Source organism: Melanerpes formicivorus, unplaced genomic scaffold (genome assembly GCF_026170545.1).
Source record: "Melanerpes formicivorus ecotype bairdi unplaced genomic scaffold, bMelFor1.0.p_v2 SCAF_62, whole genome shotgun sequence".
Classification (NCBI taxonomy): Eukaryota; Metazoa; Chordata; class Aves; order Piciformes; family Picidae; genus Melanerpes; species Melanerpes formicivorus.
Window position 1 is genome coordinate 3,145,073 of NW_027142414.1, and position 22,676 is coordinate 3,167,748.

General features: G+C 40.8%; 1 protein-coding gene across 7 annotated transcripts in view; it reads right to left on the reverse strand.

The window, feature by feature from the left end:
* DPF3 (double PHD fingers 3) overlaps positions 1-22,676 on the reverse strand; it is a 208,751-nt gene that overhangs the window by 48,541 nt on the left and 137,534 nt on the right. For 5 of the 7 annotated variants that reach the window (XR_010990279.1, XR_010990278.1, XM_068162155.1 and 2 more), the window contains 5 exons: positions 22,172-22,299; positions 18,708-18,803; positions 17,636-17,674; positions 13,969-14,047; positions 1,601-1,738 (listed from right to left, as the gene is read on the reverse strand). Coding sequence is in view for 4 of the 7 variants with exons in the window: in XM_068162155.1 (XP_068018256.1) it covers positions 1,601-1,738; positions 13,969-14,047; positions 17,636-17,674; positions 18,708-18,803; positions 22,172-22,299 (480 nt within the window). In the remaining 3 variants the exon portion in view is untranslated. The remainder of the gene's footprint in view (positions 1-1,600; positions 1,739-13,968; positions 14,048-17,635; positions 17,675-18,707; positions 18,804-22,171; positions 22,300-22,676) is intronic. The other 2 variants (XR_010990280.1, XM_068162151.1) reach the window with 1 other exon arrangement.

A 22,676-nucleotide genomic window follows, 5' to 3' on the forward strand; every position in this document is an offset into this window, starting at 1 on the left:
TGAGCTCAAGGCTGTAAACAAACAGGCAAAAAGGAACAAACAGCCACTGCGACAGCTAAGCCTTTTGGGAGAGTTACCTTTTGGCCTCTGGGACTTTCCCCAGGAGTGATCTTCATATTCACGTGGCTGTTGCCTGCACCTCACTGGCTCCTGGCTGGTTGTTAAGCAGATTCTTTCTGCTCAGGAAACTAGACTTCATAGTGGTTTATTCCACTGGCTATAAAATGTCTGCCTATTTTGGGATCTGTGCATCAACAGCTTCCTTCCACTGCATGCATCACACAGGAGCTCTGGAGCAACACCTAGAGCTCTACCCTTTCCCATAGTGTAGAATGCACCTTTCCTTTCATGGGTCAAGGCTGGCTGCTCCTAACCTTACCACAGCTTTTCCAGCTTCTCTTCTTGTTAACTTCTAGCATTTCCCAAGCACTGGAAACCTAAGGACTGAGATTGCCCTTGGTCTTTATGACAAACTGAAAGGCAGAGGACATTACCTTTCTTTGTCTGGACATCTCTGCAAGACCATTATCAATATTAATTCAATACAGGTTTGCAATAGGCTTCTCAGGAATGCAACTGCAACTGACTATGGCAGGTGCAAGAAAAACAAAGACAGCAGAGATGATGTAAATGGTAGGTACACAAAAGCTACTGGCTGGAGCTACTTGGTCTCTTGTCCCAGGCAACCAGCACCAGAACAAGGGGACACAGTCTCAAGCTGCACCAGGGGAGGTTTAGACTCGAGGTGAGGAGGAAGTTCTTCACTGAGCGAGTCATTCATCATTGGAACGGGCTGCCCGGGGAGGTGGTTGAGTCATCGTCCCTGGAGGCGTTCAAGAAGAGATTGGACGTGGCACTTGGTGCCATGGTCTAGTCATGGGGTCTGTGTTGATAGGTTGGACTCGATGATCCTCGAGGTCCTTTCCAACCTTAGTTATACTGTGATACTGTGGACACTGACATTCTCCAGTCTGCCCAACCCGTCACTCTTAGTACATTGACTTATCAACAGCTGGAGGAGTCAAAATTACCTTTGCTGATTTTTTTTCAGCCCTATACCAGTGTGGGGAATCTAGGCTCTCCTCCTTGCAGATGAGTACTGGTGCTTTTTCATATGTTTTCCCAAACTGTAACTAAGAAGCAACTTTTGGAAAAGTTGAGGGCAAAGCAGGTGCTAGGAATTTCATACCTAAAAAACTGAGACATGGATAAATGTCTCTTATTCAAAGGCAAAATAAAGGCAGCCCCATCAAACTACAGGATGTGCTCTTCCTTAATATCCCTCCTAAAAGCCACTGGGAGGCTGCTTGATGACGGGCAGGCTGGGCATCTTTTCTTTTTCCCCCCACTCCTTGCTGCCTCCTCCCCACAGGAGCAGTAATGGAAAAGTGACTTGCTGCAGAGATAATGCTGGGTTTGAAATGAATTTCTGACTAGCTGAGCCAGCGCCCGTGTGAGCTGCGGCTGATTAGCTCCAAGCATCCAGGTCCCAATCACTCACAACCAAGCCAGGCAATCATGCGAGCCTCCACAAGGCAAAGACAGGGTGGAGCAACATCCCTGGAAAGGCTCTCAAAGGCAAAGGGAAAATACTACTCACGTTTGTGGTTTTCATTTCTGTGGACAGGGGAAGAGCGAGTCTCCTGCTCACGGGCTTCATCACCCTCTTCACTGGCGAGGTGGGTATGAGCATAGTGATAGCTCAGTCCAGGCCTGTTCTTGTAACGCTTGCCACAGACTGGGAAGAAAGGAGATATGAGGGAGGGGAAGAGAGAATGGAAATATCAGTGTGATGTGTGACAATCTTCTCAAAAAATGTTCCTTTCTCCCCCGAGAGCAGCATCACACATTCCACATGCCTGCCTGAAACCCTTCCAACCAATGTAGGTGAAAGGTGACAGAAGGCAAATCCTGCAACTGCAGGTCCCCAAACCAGCTTTCTCCCCACTGTGCTGCCAGCAGTCCCTCCTAGGCCTAGGCAAATGCACATTCCGTTTCTGCAGCTCATACAGCCTTGATCCTCTCTGCTAAGATTACTAACAAGATTGGTGTTGCACAATGCACACTGATGGGAACAGGACTGAGAAGAAAGGACATCATTTTCTTTACTACTGATCTCTAGAAAATGGAAACAGTAGGGTTTTTTAATAAATAATAAAGGCTTTCTGTAATAAATATATTATGTGAATAAATAGCTTTATTCACAGATTCCTGGTCAAGACAAGGAGATGGAAATCAGCCCCAGTTTCTTGCTAGAAGAACGTGTGCTAGTGATACTTATTTGCCCAGGTAAACTTCATATTCGTCATCCCAATAAACAATAGAATATATGACAGAAAATCCTCCTGAACTTTTATTTTAGGACTAAGTCCACAGATATTAAGAACAGCATCAAACAATTCAGGGTGATGAAAGGTCTACATTTTCACAGGGAGCTCACCACAAGGGCAAGCTTCATCATAAGGTTCATTACAAACAAATCCAGCTTCTATAAAGTATTTAATTCATGTTATTCTCTTTAAAAGTTCTCTCTCTTCATCTTTAAAGCAGTCTCTGAATGATCATTTTCTTTCATACAGCTGATTTATCTATCAAATACAATTACTGCCATTTAAAAAGATTAGGAAACAAAGACAAAGAAGCTTATTGCCCTTCCCGCAAATTTTCACTCCCAGACACATTTTCAGTCACTTTATTAGCTTCATTAACCTCAAGGATTTCACAAAAGAATAAATGTCATGCCCAATAGCCTGTCTTGCATAGCTTATTTAGAGAGGTGAAAGAAGAGGTGCTAGAAGAGAGGAGAGAAGAGAACCCAACAGCCTCAAGTTCTCTGTCTTGTTTTCAGACCCCTTGAAAAAATCTCCCAAGGGGGAAGTCAGAATCCACTCCTAAAAACTTAATTCAAACCCAGTGCTGGAAATGTATCCTGTAATGCATGTAGACAATTACACCTGAGTCGGGGAATGCCACAATGCTCCATAAAACAACAACCAACAACAACAACAACAACAATTAATCCTAATTATTAATTTACAGGTAAGTAAAACTTTCATTATTATATTTTTCTGCTACTACTCACAAAAAGCCAACTGATGGTCCACATTCTGGAAGAGATGATGGAAAACTGTAACTTGAAGCCTAGCATGATAACATAATTCATTCTCCATTTCTTCTAGCTGATTTGCAAACTCCCTCAAGGAAAATACTTTGCCTTATTAGAAACATGTAAAACAACCTCATGGTATGAATGAGTGATCTGGAATACTACTTTTACCCTTGCTTTCTCCAGTGTGCAAGGTAACGATCACACAGTCATGACAACAGGACAAAAGGTTTTTCCAAATGTAATGTGTCCTTAGCCACACATTTTTAAAGCCTTTAAATGTCTTTGATTCAGAGACAAGTATTCTTGCAGGAAGAAGGAGGGGAAAACTGGGGAGAAATAAATTGCCCAGATATGTGTGCACCTCCCTTCTTTGAAGCATCTGCCCTCATTTCAAATATAAACCTAACTCTATTGCCTGACATTTTTAACAACTAGACTGCTGTTAGATGCATGCTCTCCACAACATTTCAGTTTGGTCTCTCTCTTTCTAGTACCAGCCATGTATTCTTCTAATGCATTCCGGAGAGGAAAACTACTCCTCCTCCTTTGTGGTCCTAGACAGCAAAGGACAAGCAGTGGACAGAGTCAGACAATAAGATAACCAGTCTCCACTTTTTGAATAGTGGGAAAAGGGTAATACAGAAGTAATCGCCAAATTGAAGAGAGATACAAAATGCTCATTGTTTAAATGATTTCTGAAAGATAACCCCCTCTAATTACACAACTGTTACAAGAGATATTTATAGTTCTAGCAGATTATTTATCATAGGAAGTACTCTAAACTATCCCCCTTCCTTGTGCACATTTGAAGATGGAAGTTAAAAAAGGACGATTCTTCTATGAAGAAGCTGCAAAATCAGGCAAGCTCTAAAACCCAGTCCCATTTACCTGTTAGAGGGACTTTCAAAGTTCAAAACAAAAGCATTTCTAGAAACTCTGCCAAACTTTATTTCATTTAGCTCTGCCTGAAAACACGCTCACAATTCTAGCTTTACTGTTATTTTACCTTACTGAAGCACCATGCCCTTGAATATAGGTCTCATGCAACTTTCTCCTTCAGCACATGGAAGGAAACTTGCATTCCCTGCAAGAAGTTCCAAGGTTCCTTGCTTCCATTCCCTGCAGGATCCTGCAGGGATTTTAGCTATAGAATTTAGGATGGTGTAGGAGAACAGAGGAGCCTGCAGACTTGCCCTTCTTCAGCAGAAAAGAAGTTTCAACCTCACCAGGAAAGAAGGGCAAATATGAATATAAACTGAGGCAGAAGTAGTAATTCTGCAGCTGAGTCCTTCCTGCTGCCAAAACTCTTTCAAACAGCTTTCAAGGGTGGAAGCAAGCTGAGACATGCCTAACTAAAAAGTAATTTGCAGGACTTTATAATCAGAGCTGAGGTAAAGGTGTTCTGTTTACACAATCCCAGGGGATTCTTTGTAGGACCAAGGATTTGCAGCTTCCAGCAGTTTAATTTTTTTTTTTTTCAGGTGTCTAGACTTTTTTGCCTTCCAAATTCTCATGCTGTCATGGAAAAAGTCCAAAGTGATGCCATGAGATGAAAATTCAGAGATTTCCTGTTCCCCATGCAAATGAGAGTTTTGCAGGGGGGGAAAGGGTATCATGATTAGCCTGGAGAAGAGGAGGCTCAGGGGTGACCTCATTGCCCTCTACAACTACCTGAAAGGTGGTTGTAGCCAGGAGGGGGTTGGCCTCTTCTCCCAGGCAACCAGCACCAGAACAAGGGGACACAGTCTCAAGCTGCGCCAGGGGAGGTTCAGACTCGAGGTGAGGAGGAAATTCTTCACCGAGCGAGTCACTCGGCATTGGAACCGGTTGCCCAGGGAGGTGGTTGAGTCATCGACCCTGGAGGCGTTCAAGGGGAGATTGGACGTGGCACTTGGTGCCATGGTCTAGTCATGGGGTCTGTGTTGATAGGTTGGACTCAATGATCCTCGAGGTCCTTTCCAACCTAAGTGATACTGTGATACTGTGATACTGTGATGATATTAGTCAGGGAAAAGGACCATTGGCTTCAGTGAGACTGTTAGAATAAAAGTTTAGTCAGAACTTCATGGTTTCTCCAACAGATTTGATCTTCCTGGATTCACCTTATTCTCTTATTTTCCAGATAGAATACATTTTATTAATCTACCATATCGTTGTGCTAGGAAGTAGTTTCTATAAAAGGGCTATCATTAATAAACACTTAGCTCTTATATAAGTCTTCCCACTGCAAGATTGGCTTTTCAAACATTAATTAATCTTCCTCCACATTCCTGAGTGGGGAATACTATTCTAATTTCACTTCTGAAAACAGAGAACCACAGAGAGGTTAAGTGATTTGCCCACACAGTGATCTTTTGTCATTACCAGGACTGGAATTCTTGTGTTCTAGCATCTAGACCAGTGCTCGCACCACATCTTTTTCATTCTCCAGGCTGACAAAAGCATAATCAGAACTGGTTCTCCCAGTCTGAAACGTATACTGGTGACTAGTTCTTAATGCTATGCAGCTCACAAACAGCAAGGGAGAGTATGCCTTTCATAAACTTTGCCGGGTGGCTTTGCCTTTCTTTTAGCAGCTTTGACATTTTTTATCTTTAATTTTCCTTGCTGGACAGGCTCAGCATCCTTGCATGTGGTAGATTTCATCCTGAATCTCAACATGAGGAAGTTGACTCGATCTTTAATTAGGTATCCGAGTCACAGGAAAACCCACTCCCGTTCCTTCTGTATTCAAAGATTTTGCTATGACCTGATGTGAATGTTGTTTGAGGAACAAGCTGAGTAATAAGCAGCAATACAGAAGAGGTCGAATGCCATAAATGGGGAAGAGGGAGAGATTTTATTAGGCCACCATACACTCTGCCATAATGAACTTTCCTTCCAATCTACAACAAAGATATTACACAACTGCATTATGGGGACAAACGTAATCTCTCGACAATTTAATCACAAGCATTGGTTGTTTCATAAAAGAGAGATCTGTTCTAAGTTCTGGCCTATAACAGCCTGCAACTCTTTGGATAAGCAAATTCTCACTCTGTTTACGTTTCTCAGTAAGTAAAATTAATGTAAAATACTTCTCCTGCTTTAAAAGAGGATTTGAACAAATCTATGACTTAAAAGACTTTCTCATCGAATGTTTAATGGCTGAGTTGCTGTCATTTAAAAATTGTTACATGTTTGGTCCTTGGCAGGCTGTGAGCTCTCTTCCAGCCAGATCTCCACATACATTTTGCACAATCTGTCACCATTATGAGACAGAAGGAAACAATCCATGTTTTCAGTGGAAACAGGACATTGGGGGAGTATACACCTTTTTTTTTTCCCCCTGTCACTGAAACTTGTCCCTCTCATTGTCTTTCTTTGCTTTTCTTCTTTGCCTCCTGTTCTTTCTTCTCAACTGGGCTGTGTCAAACACCAAATCTTACGTTTACCGCTGGCAGGCTGTCATTCCTCAAAGTTATCTTCCTGTACCACCATTCGCTTCGCTCCACTCCAAAAACAAGCAAACAAACCAACCCAAAACAGTATTTGTTTGTGCTAGTTTGGTAATGTAATCTCCCCTGTTACAGTTATGTTCACACTCTGGCACATCTAGAGATCTAAAATGCTAGCAGTGTATTTTGACCTCCACTGATGGCAAGGCACTACCTTTGTCCTTCTTTGATCAATGCAATCATGCTGCACATCCCTACTATTAGAGCTGCTATTTAGTAACCTGTTTCATAGAGAATTTTCTGTAGGTACTAAATAGTTCTTGTTTCAGTGCCCCCAGAGGACAAGTCTCAGAATCTCCCTGCTGCATATAAGTTCACAGGAACGTTGAACTCCAGCACAAAACAAGCACAGGTCAACAATATATATGGTTCACATTTCAGTGCAGGAATTGCTAGCAGGAGCAAAGGAGAACACCAGCAGCCTATATGAGTATAACATATTCAACTATCAGAATCAACCCTGTTCACCTCTTTCCATGTGCTCTACTCCAAACATGTTATTCAGTATTTTTAAAAAAATTAAAACAAAGTACTTTATAATCTTGGAGGTTCTACTAATAATGTATTCAGTGAATGCCAAGAATATCAGCTATAGTGGGAGAGCTGTTTGTTGGGTTCATCTGAACAATCATCTTATTCTAGATCTTACTGCTTATTAACTGCTTAGGGATTCACTAGAAAGGATAATACCAGGAGATGATTTAGGGCTTAAACTGCTAATAGTTTAAAGGGAAGCTGAAGTCATGATGGAGATTTATGAGAAGCATGTAAAAACATAATGCTATAATCAAAGCATTTTCAAAGCAGCTTGTCACTGTGATATTTGACCTAAGGACTGACCTAAGACACAGCAGTTTGTAGTGTTGGACAGTAAGAATTAAGACAACAGATTAAGTCTCAGAGAACTGGTAGAAACCCAACTAATTATGATTTATCTTGTAGGCCTTTTGTACTCCAGCAAACTTTCCAGAGAATCAACAAGATGTTTGTTAAAATGGGTGTGACAGGAGTTTCAAGGAGTTGAGAAAGAAGGCAGGAGAGTTAGCAAGATTATTACTAGAACCATCACTCTGTGAACATACACAATAAAATAGCCCTGAAGAACAGGCTTCAAGGCTTTTAGCAAGTCATACTAGAACAATGTAACTTGTAACTGCGATTTTCTAAGGAATTTTTAAAAGATAGATCTTTGGTATCCATTGAAACTCAGTGGAATACATTAATCTTAAATCACTTGAACTACCTGAAGACTCCATCATTTTGATGGTAGAACCTACAATACGTTTAGTGCTGAAAAGGAATGATGACATTTCATGGTGACATTGGATGACAATAAGCAGGAGGATGTTTCAAGCTACAGTGATTCAGATGTAGGGCCAAGCATTTTTAAAAACAAAACCATTTTCCATATAATTATTAGTAGTTCAAAGTCAAGTTCAATGTGTCCACATGGGGACTAGCCTTATATGATCTGTAGGTATAATACAAGCTGAAAGACATTTATTAGGATATTGAGGGAGAACAATTTAGAAGACTACCTCCAGCTGAAATCAGTGAGAATTAGAAGCTTATTTGGTTTTAAAAGTTCACAAAGCAACTTTCTGCACCTTCAAGCACCTGAAGGAGTCCATTTTGGGCTCATATTTCCCCCTATATTTGGAGGGTAGAATAGAGAGTGAAAGAATCAAACACACAAAGAACTGATTGTTGGCAAAAATATTGGAATAATAATTGTAAAATATCATATTAGTTTCATTCACCAATTCTTTCAAACAGCAACATAATTAGTAAATATTAATAGGGCATCTAGCATAAATAAAGAATACACATGATAAACAAGACAAAGCAGTATAATGAGGAAAATGATGATGATAAATAATCTGCCTGAGAAGAAAAAGGTTGAACAGAGAAGGAATAGGAAGCTGTAACAAATGGTATATTAAATATAAACTCACATGGTGGACAAGGATGAAAACTCCTTTACCCCTGAAACATGACACAGCACTGGAGAGGAGAGTCTTGCACTGAAAAAGGCTTTACTCAACAAGCTATTAAGTCAGTCATCTCTGTACCTTGCATCAATATATAACAAGGTGTATAAATCTCAGTTCTATAAGCAAAAGTAAGTTACATGTAAATGATCAAACATTCATCTTCTGAACTGCTTCTGTCCTCAGAACAGCACATTGAACTTGGTCCTGGCCACTGTTACATAAATAAGACCCTTTGGTGATTTTTCAGAGGAAGGAAACAAGCTTAGAAAATGAGCTGAAGAAAACACAGCTGGGAGAAGCCCAGACATAGAAAGAAGACATTGTTATCCACTAAGAAATGAGCAAGAACTGCTGGTCTTAGACTGCAGCAGAGAAAATTCAGGATAAATAACTAGAGAAACCTGAAAATGAAGGTTTTGACAAAAAAAATCAGCTTCTACAAAACAGTATAGGCTCAGTGTCTCTGGGTACATGCGAGGTTGCATTAGTCACTGATCCAGCAGAGATCATAGGAAGGGTTCAGTCAGTTCTCATTTTGCACAAGGAATGGATCTGAATTTATATCTCAGCCTCAGAGGGACTATGAATAAAGGATAAGATACAAACATAAGTTGTTATGCTAAAATAGCAGTTTATACAGAAATAAAACTAAAAGGAGACAAGGACATATTGGTAAAAGGAGAAGAAAGATGCAACTCCTTTTAGAGATGGGCAAGAGAAATCTTCCATAGATAGAGGGACAGAAAACAAAGGTGGAAATATGTACATAGGTAAGTCTCTGTGGGAACATAAGAAGAATGAAAGCAGACAAATGAGGATTGACAGCAGGGAAGTTATTAACTTGCAGAGATTCAGCACAAACTAACTGCTCTGGCTAAAGCAAGTAGACATCTGGAGTCAGACAGCTCAGGTGTTACAATCAATTTTAACTTTAAACCAGAATACAAGTTTTCAGAGAAAACTTTAGAGAAGCGTTCTTTTCTTTTTCTTTTCTTTTTCAAGGTAAATAATATAAAATAAACAAGATGAAAATGTTAGAAATATTTTTAAGAAGACTGCTCTGATAGAACTGACCATTTGACAGTTCCCCAGCTTTATCATATGATGATATGACTCCAATCTTATTACAGAGGTAATTATTCATACATTCATTCATTTTATCCCTCCTTTAAAAATCACGTGCCCAGGTTATTGTGAACACCTGTGGTGGCATATCTTCCACTTCTCTTGCTTGACATCAGAAGGTTGGCTTTGCTCCTCAAATACTACTTTTGATTATTCCTTAAGGTATCTCTTAGCCAGGAATTCAAGATGGTTTTGGGTTTGGTTTCAAACAGCAGCTGACCCATTCAGCTCTTTTCCCATTTCCAGCCTGTACCCATCTCACACCAGGCTGTTCTGCCACTTTCATTATCCAGATGTTTATCCCAACATCGTCCTGTGCAACTGGCTGAAAATCTGACCAACTAGTTTTCCATTTGCTGATTTGATGAACCAAGGCATTGCATGATTGTGTCAGCAATTTTATCAATCCTTTGGTTGGTCACACATTTTATTCAGAACTTCTGATACAGTATATGCTCAATAAAATCAACTGAAGTATTTCAGAATATTTCATTCCACAAAAAAGCAACCAACCACCTTCTCGTAAAACACAGGCTGATAAAATATTTTGAGCTTTGACAGCCTTCCTCCAGATACAAATTCTGTATTTCCAGTCACTTTTAATACTGCTGTAAAAATAAGCACCAAAATAAGCACCCCTTCCCTCAGAAATAATATCTCTGTCTTGCAACACAACAGGCAGTGTCAGCTGGGTACAGCTCCTGCATCATCTTACAGACACAAACTAACTTTTTCCCTAAAATCTTTTTATTACTGATGAAACCTGGAGATAAATTTTTGTTTCCCATAAATATAGATGTGTAACTATGAAGGGGAAAACAAAAAGAGCAGAGGAGTTCTTCAACATAAACAATTTTTGTGCCCATACAATTAAATATGAAAATTAATGTGGTTTAGATATACATCTGCTTTCTTCTTTGTGGTCACTTTTTAAACTCAAATACCAGAACACTAACAGAAAAATCAGGTGTGGGGGTGTGTGGGGGTGTGTGTATATATATATATATGTGTATATAAATAATGTACAGAAAATTGAAGTGTTTATCCAGAAAGGTAATTATTTATACCAATAATGTGATTGTGGGTGTCCCTCAAGGCTCACTACTGGGGTCTCTCTTCTTTAGTATCTTTATTAATGACCTGGATGAGTGGATTGAGTGCACATTCAGTAAGTTTGCTGATGACCCCAAGCTGGGTAGCTGTGTCAATCTGCCAGAAAGTAGGAAAAGTTTACAACGGGATCTGGACAAGTTTGATTGATGGGCCAAGGCTAAACCTATGAGATTAAACAAGGCCAAGTGCCAGGTCCTGCACCTGGGCCACAATAACCCCATGGTATGCTACAGGACTTGGTGATGCATGGTTGGCAAATTGCAGCTTGGAGAGGGACCTGGGGGTATTGGTTGATAATTGACTGAATTTAAGTCAGGAGTATGCCCAGGTGGCCAAGAAAGCCAGTGGCATCCTGGTTTGCATTAGAAACACTCTGGCCAGCAGGGACAGGGAGGTGATCATCTGCCTGTACTTAGCACTGGTGTAGCCACACCTCAAGTATTGTGTTCAGTTCTGCACCCCTCACTATAGGAAGGACATTGAGGTGCTGGAGCCTGTCCACACAAGGGCAAGGAAGCTCATGAGGGGCCTGGAGCACATGGTGTACAAGGCGCTTCTGAAGGAGCTGGGGGTGTTCTTTCTGGAGAAGAAGAGTCTGAGGGGTGCTGTTCTCTACAACTAGCTGAAGGGAAGATGGAGCAAGGAAGGGGCAGCCTCTTCTCCTTCATGGCAAAGAACAGGACCAAAGGAAATGGTTACAAGTTGTGCCAGAGGAGTTAAGGCTATATGCTAGGAAACACTACATCACTGAAACGGTTATCAAAGATTGAAATAGTCTGCCCAGAGCAGTGGTGGAGTCACCATCCCAGGCTATGTTTAACAGCATGTGGATCTGGCACTTAGGACATGGTTTAGTGTTGACGCTTCAGTGCTGGGTCAAAGGTTGAACTGGATGATCTTTGAGGTCTCTTCCAACCAGATATATTCTGCGATTCTTTATTTCCCAAACGGGAAACTGATTCACTATTTTATGACCTGCAGATTTTCATATAAGACAAACCTACCTGCCCAGGCACATAGAGTACTGCAAACCAATTGTTAACCTACCATGATTAGATTGAGATTTATCTATAAAAATATGTAGCAAATAATTTCAAAGAAAAAAAATTATTCAAGAAATCCACCCAAGCAGGGCTGAGGCCTGATATAAACCAGTTATTCACAATGAATTGTATGTAATGCATTTCTAGAAGTTAACAAGAGCAGGATGTTACTTCAGGATGATGGCATCACAGTTGGGGCAGTTCTTTCCTTCTAGTTCACAGTCAAGTAAAAGAGCTCTAGTATCATGTAACCCTCTCTTAGCTATCTAAATGGAAAAGGAGCAGTCATAGTGTAAAGTCTGGATTCCAAAACTCCTTATGACTCACCTCTAACTATAAGTTTCCTAAAAATGAGAGGTATCAGCCAAATGAAATAGGAAAATTTGTATCTTTCCAAAACCAAAGTGGAAATTTATGCTCTAAAATCTAAGCCAAAGTAAAATTCCATCAGCACAACAATGTACCAGAGCCTTGACTTCAGCCCATATTTCTGCTGCCTGCTTTGATATCTTTGGTGTTTCATCTACTCTGTGCAAATCTCTACTAAGCACGTTGTGAGTTCTTTGTAAGATCCTAAAGCAAAGCAAGATCATACAATAATGAGTCATTATGTTCAAAATTACTACCACTGACAAGTGTCCTTGGATTTTTCAGGATGTTTCAGAAAAGAGATAAAGACAGTTATACATATACCAGGCAGAGGAAAACTGTGGGTTTAAGCAAGATATGTACTGGGGACCCATCAAAGTCTTAGAAGACACATTTTAGTTCTTCCAGCACATAATGAAAACTATTCAATCACAGCAGAAATCTGACTCTTCATGTCCTTCCTACTTGACCATGTGTTCAGACACTCCCATTCATGATTCCATGTGCAAGTCTTTCTATTTCTACTCATTGTTCTTAGAATATTCACCTCATTGAAGCAAATCCCAACATGTCCAGCACTGTTCTGATCTCTCCATGAAAGAATATGACTTGATCCCATGGAATATAGTTCTTATTTACTGTCTACGCTCCTAATTTCTCATGTTTTAAAAACTAAACAAGAAAGTTGTTGACATAGTAAAGGTCAGTAACATTGCAAGATATGTAAATAGTGGAGAAAGAGGAATTTGAATTGTCCTCAAAACCACTAAATATTTTCAGATCACAGAAATGCAGACCGCCTTCTATACTCTTAATAACTTTTGTCAGGTTATTGTCTTGTAGGATAGAAGGCACCAAGCAGCACAAAACATTATTGCATGTAAACTCCCCGGTAAGCCTTTAAGATGGGAGACCTCAAAAGCACGTAGGCAAGATGGGCGTCCTTCACATGACAAAAAGGTAACAAAGTCTATCAAAACAAGAAGGAAAGCACTAAGAAGTAGACTGCAAAAACTAAACCCACAAATATTGGACTCCTTCCTCATAATAGGACTCTGGTATCCTTCAGTTTGGGCATTGGGCTCTGGTATGATTTTTCAGCTAGGGCAATGCTTTACTTCATCTGTAGTCCCACCGCGGGATGTCGAATAGCATGACTATATCCAAACGGAACAGGTATCAAAACAAAGCATTCCACTTGTGTTTGTTTCTTAGGAGGACTCAGCTCCTGATGACACCACAAGAGTGCTTGCCAAGTGTGGGATGAGAATAAGACCTTCAAAACTTAGCCCAGTGAGATTTTAAAAGGACTGAAGGAAAGTATATGAAGAGATACAACAAAGGTCAAGTACCTTTATCGGAGATTTTTGAGTTATGCTTTTGTTTGTAACTATCTGAAACAGAGAAAGAAATAGAGGGTGAATCTTACATGGGGGAAAGGAAGACAAAAGGCAGAGAAGCCAGACAAAGAGAAGAAGAAAGAGAAAGAAAATATAAGAGATGACTTATTATAGGGCAAAGGGAAGTGGAGCTTTTCTGAGGACTTAATTTTATTTCCTCCATGCAAAAACACCAAGAGCAGCAGCAGCAACAGGTGGCAAACATGCAAGTCAGAGAGCAGCAGAGTATTTCGCTGGAAGGGAAACGATGATGCCCTGAGTACACTGAGCTGGTAGGACCAGGCTGGAAGCAGAATCAGCTGTCTGGGTGCTACTTACTGTCACAAACATAAGGTTTGTCATGATCGTCCTGGGAGGCAGCATCATTCCTTCTCCTGCCACCTCCAGATCCCCGAGCCTGCAAGGACAAGAGGAATGTTAACATTATTCCATCGCCCCTGAGGTCTCTTTGTGCCCCTCACCCTCCTATGAAAAATGTGCATTATAAACTAAACAAATCCTCAGCTTTCATATAGGTTTGTCAAGAGTGGACTTGACCCCTCAACTCCTAAGATATACACTATGTTAATGGACCTTGTAATGCAGTGGAAATGCCCTCCACAGATAACCCACACTGTTCATCCATAGCAGTAGGTCACTGCCAGCACATATTCAGTTGAGTATCATCACACATTCATTTCTGAAGATGTTCAAATACCTTGCTTAACTGAATATGGATGAATGAATAGATGAACAGGTGTCAGAGGATAACTACAATCATTAAATCAGTCAGAAAACAGGCCCCAAATTAAACAGAGATAAAATTATTTCTGTTAATGTTTTCAAAGTGGGGTGGTTTGGTTTGGTTTCTAGCTGAAAACCAATGTTTTGAAATGGCCTTCTTGGACAAAGATACCATGCCTAATTATAAAATGGAGCTTTGGCCAGTTAGTGGAAAAGATTAGGTAACATGGCTACCAACAATATCAGAGCAGGGTCTCTCTGCAGTTCTGTGTTCCTACAACATACCAAGTTAGCAGCCCTGGAAAGCATAAAGCTCTGTTTCTCCACAGCACAGACTGCTCTGTCCTGAGCTCCAATGGTAAGAGTAGAATTCAGCATCAAAGCTACTTGGTCCTGACCCTTCTCAGCTGAGATGCCAACAAGGGGACAGCTAATATCTGTCCAATGCTGGAGAGTGTGATGTGGAACTGGGAACTGAGCCAAGGCCTTCAATTCTTTCCTATTCGCTAACGTACAGTGTGTAGATGACAATAATTTGAGAATTGCTCTTCATTTGAGGAAGTGATCTGCAGGTGGAGGGCTTAAATAGCCCTTTATTAATGCTGCCAGCTACTCTTCCTGGCTAAAAGCAACAAAATTGTTTCCACTGCTGCTCTTATTAAACTGTTGATGTTTCTCACTCTAGACAAGGCCATCTGACTCCAATCTTCTGATCTTTTTCATGTGAAAATAAGAAGGGGACAGAGCTTTGTCAAGTAAAGCTGGAGAAGATGTAGAAATTCTGAGACTATTAGTACCCCAGACAAACAGGGGTCAGTGGAGCACTGTCCCTCTTCTATGGATTTGGGATCAAATTAGCACTATTCAAACTGCATTCCACTGGACATCTAAAGAGAACAAACAAGGAACAGTTTTACACTGGCCTGCCAAAGTCTGTCAAAATGGGGATTTATAAAACATTCACCTATTATTTCCCTGGCATTGCTTGGGTCTAACTTAACACAATCCTGAAGGAAAGACGTGGATCTCCAGCTGTCTGGAAATCATACTAGGGGTTATACTAGGTATGGCCAATATAGCTCTGCCTTCTGCAAAGACATCTGTGCAGATCAGCACACACATGAGATTTCTAATGGTGAACTGAGAAGCAGTTGCACCTTGGAAAAGATCCCAGCAACAATTGTTTGCTTCAAGCCACTTTAAACTGACCATATCACAAAAAATCCTCTTACTAGTTTGCAATGTTTTCTCTCTCACTGCCAGCTCTGTAAACCCCCTCTGGGCTATGAAATCAATCCCAGGCTAGTTCCTTTCTTGCCTTACTACTGCAAAATGTGCTGCAAGCTGCATTTCAGTCCATGGCAGCTCCAATACAACCCTCAGCTCCTCAGAGTCTTCACAGAGACAAGTAATTGGCCCTTAATAAGTGATTGGCTGGTACCTGAATTAGGATGTCATTTCCCTATTCTACCAGCTGCATTGGCTTTTTAGGGCAGTGAAAAAGCTGCAAAGCCTTATTTTTGTCACTGATCAGTAGTTCTGACTCTGTTTACACACTGAAAATGGATCTTTTGAGTAAGAAGGTGCTATTTTTACACAGGCACCTTTCAGAATAAGGTGGCAGTTTAAGGTCTGCTGCTGGGAGTTTCACTAGTCTTACAGCCAGCTGTTTCCCTTCAAACCACTCTCTGCAGAAACGCAAGGGTACAGCATTCGTGTCATGACCACACGTCAGAAGCACTTTCTCATACACTGAACACACAGGGGGAGATTTTTTTAAGGCAATGACTTTCAGTGAGCCTTGGGTTCCTAAATGTCTTTAGTGCCTTTGAGATTGTCCCATGGGATAGCCGGCTGATGAGCAAACAATCTGTACAGGTGCAGCTGCACTCCTTTCATATCTCCTAGCAAACTATCCTTCTCAGCTCCTACCACACTCCCCCTGTCCTGCAAAGATAGTAAAAAGCTCCTTCCATATATCCATCTCTTTGGCCTTCAGTGTCCTTCCTAATGCTCCTATGGTTTCCGGGCTGGCCTTGAGGGGTTAGTAAACCAAACAGCTGCCCCAGAGGCACTAAACTGAGTGCCCCATGCTTGCTGTCAGTACTCCAGTCTGTTGAATTCAGTCATCCACGACTGCCTTAATTCTCCTGACAGGCTGCAGCAAAGACTATGAGATGTGATGTTTGAGGCCTAGAAGCCATGGTATAGTAGCCTTGAAGCATCCCTGAAGCAGGCAGAGACAGTAGCCAGAGGGACAGATGGAGAGCCCAGGACTAAAAATAAAATCATGCTGTAGGGAAAGGAAAGGGCATGTACAATTTGGAAAGTCCAGAGCAGTAATTCTGTTGCATTAATCCTGCATTGATGCTGTCAGCCCTTCTCACTCTTCTGAATCCCCAGAGGCCACACTTTGAAGATCTGGTTTCCTATGTATGTCCTTCCCCTCTTCTGCCCTCTAAAAATACCCTAACCAGCTCCTTCCCAGAAACAAACTGCTGCCTGGGTTTCATGTTCCCTAATTTCAAATCTTCAGCCTCAGTTCCCTACACTGGGTCAGGTTCACATTAGAAAAGGGCTGATGAAGAGTGGCAAAACACTCGTGACAGAATGCAGTTCAGGCGTACCAGATTTCAACATATAGAGAATCTGGCCCTAATTTTGAAATCCTAATTTATACCACATTTTGCTTTGGTTATTGGTGCCATCAAATAAAAAAAGAAAATTGCTCCAAGTATTTGGCACTCTTCGGATGTCTCTTTTTTGCACTGAAAGAAGCCAGGACACTAGCAGAGCAGGAGTTAGTTGCAAGCAAAAGGCAAGAGATCCTGCTGCTCCTGTACTTAATAGGGGGCCAGTTCCAGGGCAGAAAATAAGACATAAATTTAAGCATCAAAATGAATGTGACATCTAGTATCCTCCAACTCTTTTTCCTAAACTAGGACACAAAAAGTACTAAAAGTTATTCTGCAACAGATTCCTTAACAGAAGAGTAAAACTTTTGACGTAACAGGATTTTGTTTATGTGGGCCTAGGACACATGAACAGAGCAAACTCCCTTCTCCTGATCAGTCTGCCTCTTGAGCTGTTCACTCCCTTTCACTCACCCTAACCAGCAGGTGCAATTTATGTGAGAGCAACTTATTAGAAAGGAGTTGTTAGCCTGGAATATTAGTTGATTGCTACAGTCAAGCTTGTGTGCATGTACAGATTCTAACTCCTGGGTTTGGTTACTGGTTCATACAAATTTTCTGAAACTTACATTTTTCTGGAAAATTTTTTTCCAGGTGGGGGTCTTTGGCTAAGAAAGAAAGAAAGAAAGAAACTGGTTCAGGTGATTTTGAGAATAAGGAAGGTGAAATATATACTTATCCAATTATTAAAGTGCTTTGATCTTACATATTAAAAGGACTTAAGCTCCAAAATAAAGAGGAGCAGAAAACCAAAACGACACAACAACAGAAGAAACCAAAAGAGAGGGTCTGATGCATAAGTACATTGCAAGTATTCAATGTGGTTTCATGTCTCTCTCTTATTCAAAAGCTATTGTATCCTGCTCATTCGGCCTAAAATGTGGCCCTTCTTACTTGACTCCTACAAACACATCAAAAGGTATACTTCCAGAGCTCCTCTGCCCCTGCAGCATCTGCTTGAGCCAAAGACAGATGATAATGCTCAAAACTTCTGAGAACTGGGTTTACATTTATTTAGATGCCTAGCTTAAGGGGCCACAACTGAAAACGTTGATTCCAAATGTTAAACCATTGGCCTCATTACTTAACCGGTGCCCTGATGACACTGTAAAAAGACACATTAGATAAAAGAAGGGGCACAGACTCCCCTGGAGATAAAATATTGCCCATTTTAAGCAAACAGAAAATTTGCCATGGGCTCAAGAGGGCCAGTGTCAGCCACAAATGCTGCCTTGGAGAAAGCTGCAGAAAGTATCAACACAGTTCAAGTTACTTTTTTTTTTTTTTGGCTGTCCTGACTGAATTTGTTGCTTTTCTGTAATTAGCAAATGTTGTTTTGAAGTAAGAGCACTGTAATAGCAGGATGTCATCATGGTCCTTACATTTTACATTTCAATTGTAAATACAGCATTATCGTTCACCCCAACATTTTGCTCTCAAAAGTCTCTTTCCTTGGTAATTCACAAGAATAAACTGAAACAACATTTAAAACTTTTGACCATGTGAATGAAAATTACCCCCAGTGTTACCAACATCACATATCCATGGATACATGCTTTGCATATACAACACACGAAAAACATACACTAGCAAGCAGAGGTTTTCTTTCTTCCTTTCCATTCCAGTAAAATCTCCACCTACCCGTCCTCTAGGCCTGTTCTTTCGTTTTGGAATGTCTTCTTCCAAATCCTCTTCCTCATTCACTTCCTCTGCATTTTCATCATTTTCTAAAACCCTCTGTGTTTGAACAATAAACAGGAATGGTTAGAAGAAAAGAAGATGACACACACAACCAGCTGCTGCTCTTTACCACAGAGACTGCAGGTTATTAAATTACAGCTGATTAATGATATAATGCCAAATCAGACCCCAGAACCCCTACTTCTTTCCACTAAAGCAAAATCTGCTTTCCTGTCCACCCTCAGTTCTCCAGGGAGTTCTTATTAAAATATAACACTGATATCAGCCAACTGGGAAAAACAACTTTCCTAAGGAATAACAGTGGCACCACCAGTATCCCAAGACAACACAAGTATTAGCATGCAGAACTGCAGGTTGTGTCCAGGAACTTGTGAGCAGATTTTTTTGTTTTAAATTCTTGCACTTTAAATTGTTTTGTTTTCCTCTAATGTTGAGAATGCACTTTGAGAAGACAGAAACCAGCATTTTTCTCTTTGTCAGCTTACATTTTTCTTTGTATAGTAAAAATGGAGAGAATTCCTTCACTTATTCCAGCGTTTTTAGTGGATACAGTAAGTAACATCTTCCAGGAATAACTCTGCAATCCAAAAGTAGAGGACTTGTTGCATGAGAATGCTGAGGAAGTACAGGTCTCCTGGAAGTTATAGGCACAAGCAGCAATAGTTCCTTCAATCAATTATTTAATAGAAATAATAATTCATCATCTCACACAACTGTAAGATGTCCAGGCCAGGGAACTTCAACCCTTTTATCTTGATCTTTTGAAATGTAACCTCTACAGAATCAAACACAGGCTGGCTGCCCTAAAAACATGCTCAAGTCGGACATTCCATGAACAAAGACAACACTCACGAGGAATGAAGTCCTGCTGCAATTCCTTCAACCCTTGGAATGTCTGCTAGGAATATAGAAATGGGTCCCAGCCACTCTGACATTCATGGTGCAGTGCCATTTTGTAAGACACCAATCTGGAATCTCTAACTTATCTTTGCCATGCCACCGTTCATTTAAATTACAATGGGCAGCCAAGATGTGATTCAGATCAGCCATTAAACTGATGGGGAGAGTTTTCAGTCCTGCTGCATTTGTCCATTCCCTAGAATTTCTACTTAAGAGCTATTTGAGATCCAGCAGAGGGAGAACAGGAGCAAATCATAGTGGCTTTCCCTCCTTGCTACTTACCTCAAGCATCAAATGCTGAATTTGTAGGGGGGGAAAAAAAACAACAGAAATTTGTATAAAACCCTGTATTTGGAAGACCAGCTCTAGGGCTCTATTCTTACATTACCTGCTAAATTGTTAAGACTAATAGTAGACACACTCCCTTTCAAAAAAGTAGAAAAACCTTTCAGAACATGGCAGAGGATCAAGTCTTTGCCCATTGTTTTTTTGTTCTTAAATTGACTTTAATCCTTGACAGAAAGTGCATAGCCTTTCCAATGCATGGTGGAAAAGCTAATCTAAACCTTCTCCAGCAACCGATGAAGACACACATCCAATACCAACTTACCCCAAGCAAAATCCTCAACCCTGTTAAATACCAACTTTACAGCAGATCCCAATGTCTGCATCTGTTCAGCAAGAGGAACCTTTACCCTTGTTAACAAAGTAACTTTTCATGGTCTAGTCTTTCTAAAACAGCTTCCAAGCACAATGTACTTCAGTGCAACTAAGCACCAAGGCTTCTTCTGACAGATACGATGAGGCTGAAAGGGTGGTAAGTGGCTTGGACTGAGGTGGGAATTACAGCTATGCCTATCCCACCTGCTCACTCTCACCACCACTGAGGCTGGGGCCTTTCAAGTTACAGGACAGAAGAATGTACAAAGGAGCAAGAAGGAGATTTACATTTTCTTATTTGTCCAGTCATGATTTTGTTCTGGTACAGTGTAGCTGCCAGGCACTGAGGCACAAGCTGAAAGCTGGCTACTATTAAAGGTTTTGGCAGCTGTGGTTGTATAGACTCAATCCAGATAAGCTGTGCTTGCATAGGGAACAACAGCAAGACATGCCTTTTGCATCTATTCTGGTGAACCTAGCATCCAGATGACAGGTCACAGCCACAGCAGTTTAGTTGACAACTTTTTGCACCCCATCCCTGCTCTGCAATGCCAGGACTTTTGTCAGTTCCACTGACTCTGAAGTCTCATGCATTAGACTGCTGCTGAGGGATAATTTGGAAGCTCACATCACACAGCAACATGCAAAGACAGGATCATAAGGATATTGCACCATGACTTCTTGTGACCTTGAAAGCAGGTATAAATGGAGCTTTAGAAGTCTCAGCCTAACAGGCCCAGATACACAACTGAAGAAGGAAACAGAGTGGGCCTCATGTCAAGCTTTTCCCCATTCCATGAACATAAAATGCAGCTTCTTTGGTGGTGCTCCTGTACTTGTGTAACTGGCAACTGGAGACCTGATTTTGCTGCCCATACACACGTGAAATTCCTAGCAAACAGACCAGTAGAACTGAGCTCCAAGTAACATAGATTTGATGCCTACATTCTTTTGTTTCATTTGGTATAGGGCTGCCCACTGAAATTTTTACTAGTTTTAGGTATAGATACAACAAGTCATATCTCAGCCAAAATTACCAAGGTTGACACTTGGTCAACGGCTCTCACTAAAAATCACTAATGGACTCAAAGCACAATGGTGTTTTAGCATCTCCAAGGATGTGCTGCTGCTCCTCGTGGACAAGCTTTCCTAGCCATTTATAAGATGTCTTTAGAAAGTGACATGCACCCCCTTATATTAGCTCAGCTCCTTCTGTGACAGACCAACAAATACATTGCTGCTATTGATTGTTACAAGACAGAATGGAATCTTGATAAATAACTTTGAAACCATGATGTGTGTGAAGAGGCAATGTTTCACATACCTGCATCACTAATAATAACTGAGATAATTAAGAACAGAATATTTGTGATTCTTTATTTTGCTTGTATGCTTCCTGAAGGCTCCTCAGTATAAAAAGAAAGAAGAAAAAAGAAATAAAAAAGGCAAGGCAACTACATGTTTCTTTCTACAGTCAGCATCTGTGAATCCAAATTCAAATTTGTGTCCAAATTCACTTTAAATGTGAGGCACTAAAATTCAGTTTATGGTTGGGACCCATCTCTGCTTGTCAGTTTTATATGTAATCATCTCATTGTGCTGCAAAACAAATTCCAACACAGGAGCTGCACAGAACACAGCCAGACGACCATGATCCTCGTGACAGAAGTGTGTGAGATCCTGAGTTCATTTAGAGCATCAAAGTGAAGCACAGTGGTTTGATAACCTTTTGACAGTAGAATGACACAACCACCAAGAGATGCACTTTTCTGCCACAGGACAAAATCTGCTAGGCTGAGGGGTAAAATCCACCCCTGCTGTCAGGGCACAAGGCTCTCCTTTACCTGGATTTCTTGTATAGTGTCCTCCTCTTTAGTGTCTGTTTTTTTCTCTATTCCCTCTCCACGCAGCAAGGCTTCCAGAGTTGTGCTTTCTGAGGTGAACCCATCTTTCTTCAGTGGCAGATCGACTTCTGAAAAACAAAACACAGTGATGGTATGGGTCTCTCCCAGACAGCTAACAAGCAGAAGGACAGAGATGACAAGCAGAAGACTGACAGACTTTCAAGTTTGTTTCTATCTTTAAGGAGAGTTCTTCAAGTTGTTCTTTTAAGTGCTAAGGATTTCCATATAGGATTCATTTCTGTCTTACTGAAATCCTGGTGTCACTTCAATCGCTGTTTGCTTACAGGAAAAAAAAGGCTGGACATACCGCATCAGGAGAAAATAAACAAAGTGACAAAAGTTTCTTCTTCTTTGTTCTACCTGTGCTTCAACTAAAAAACAAAACCAGGACTCTCTAAGATACTTAAATAACAAATATGAAGATCTGATCTCCTGTAGTAGAAAA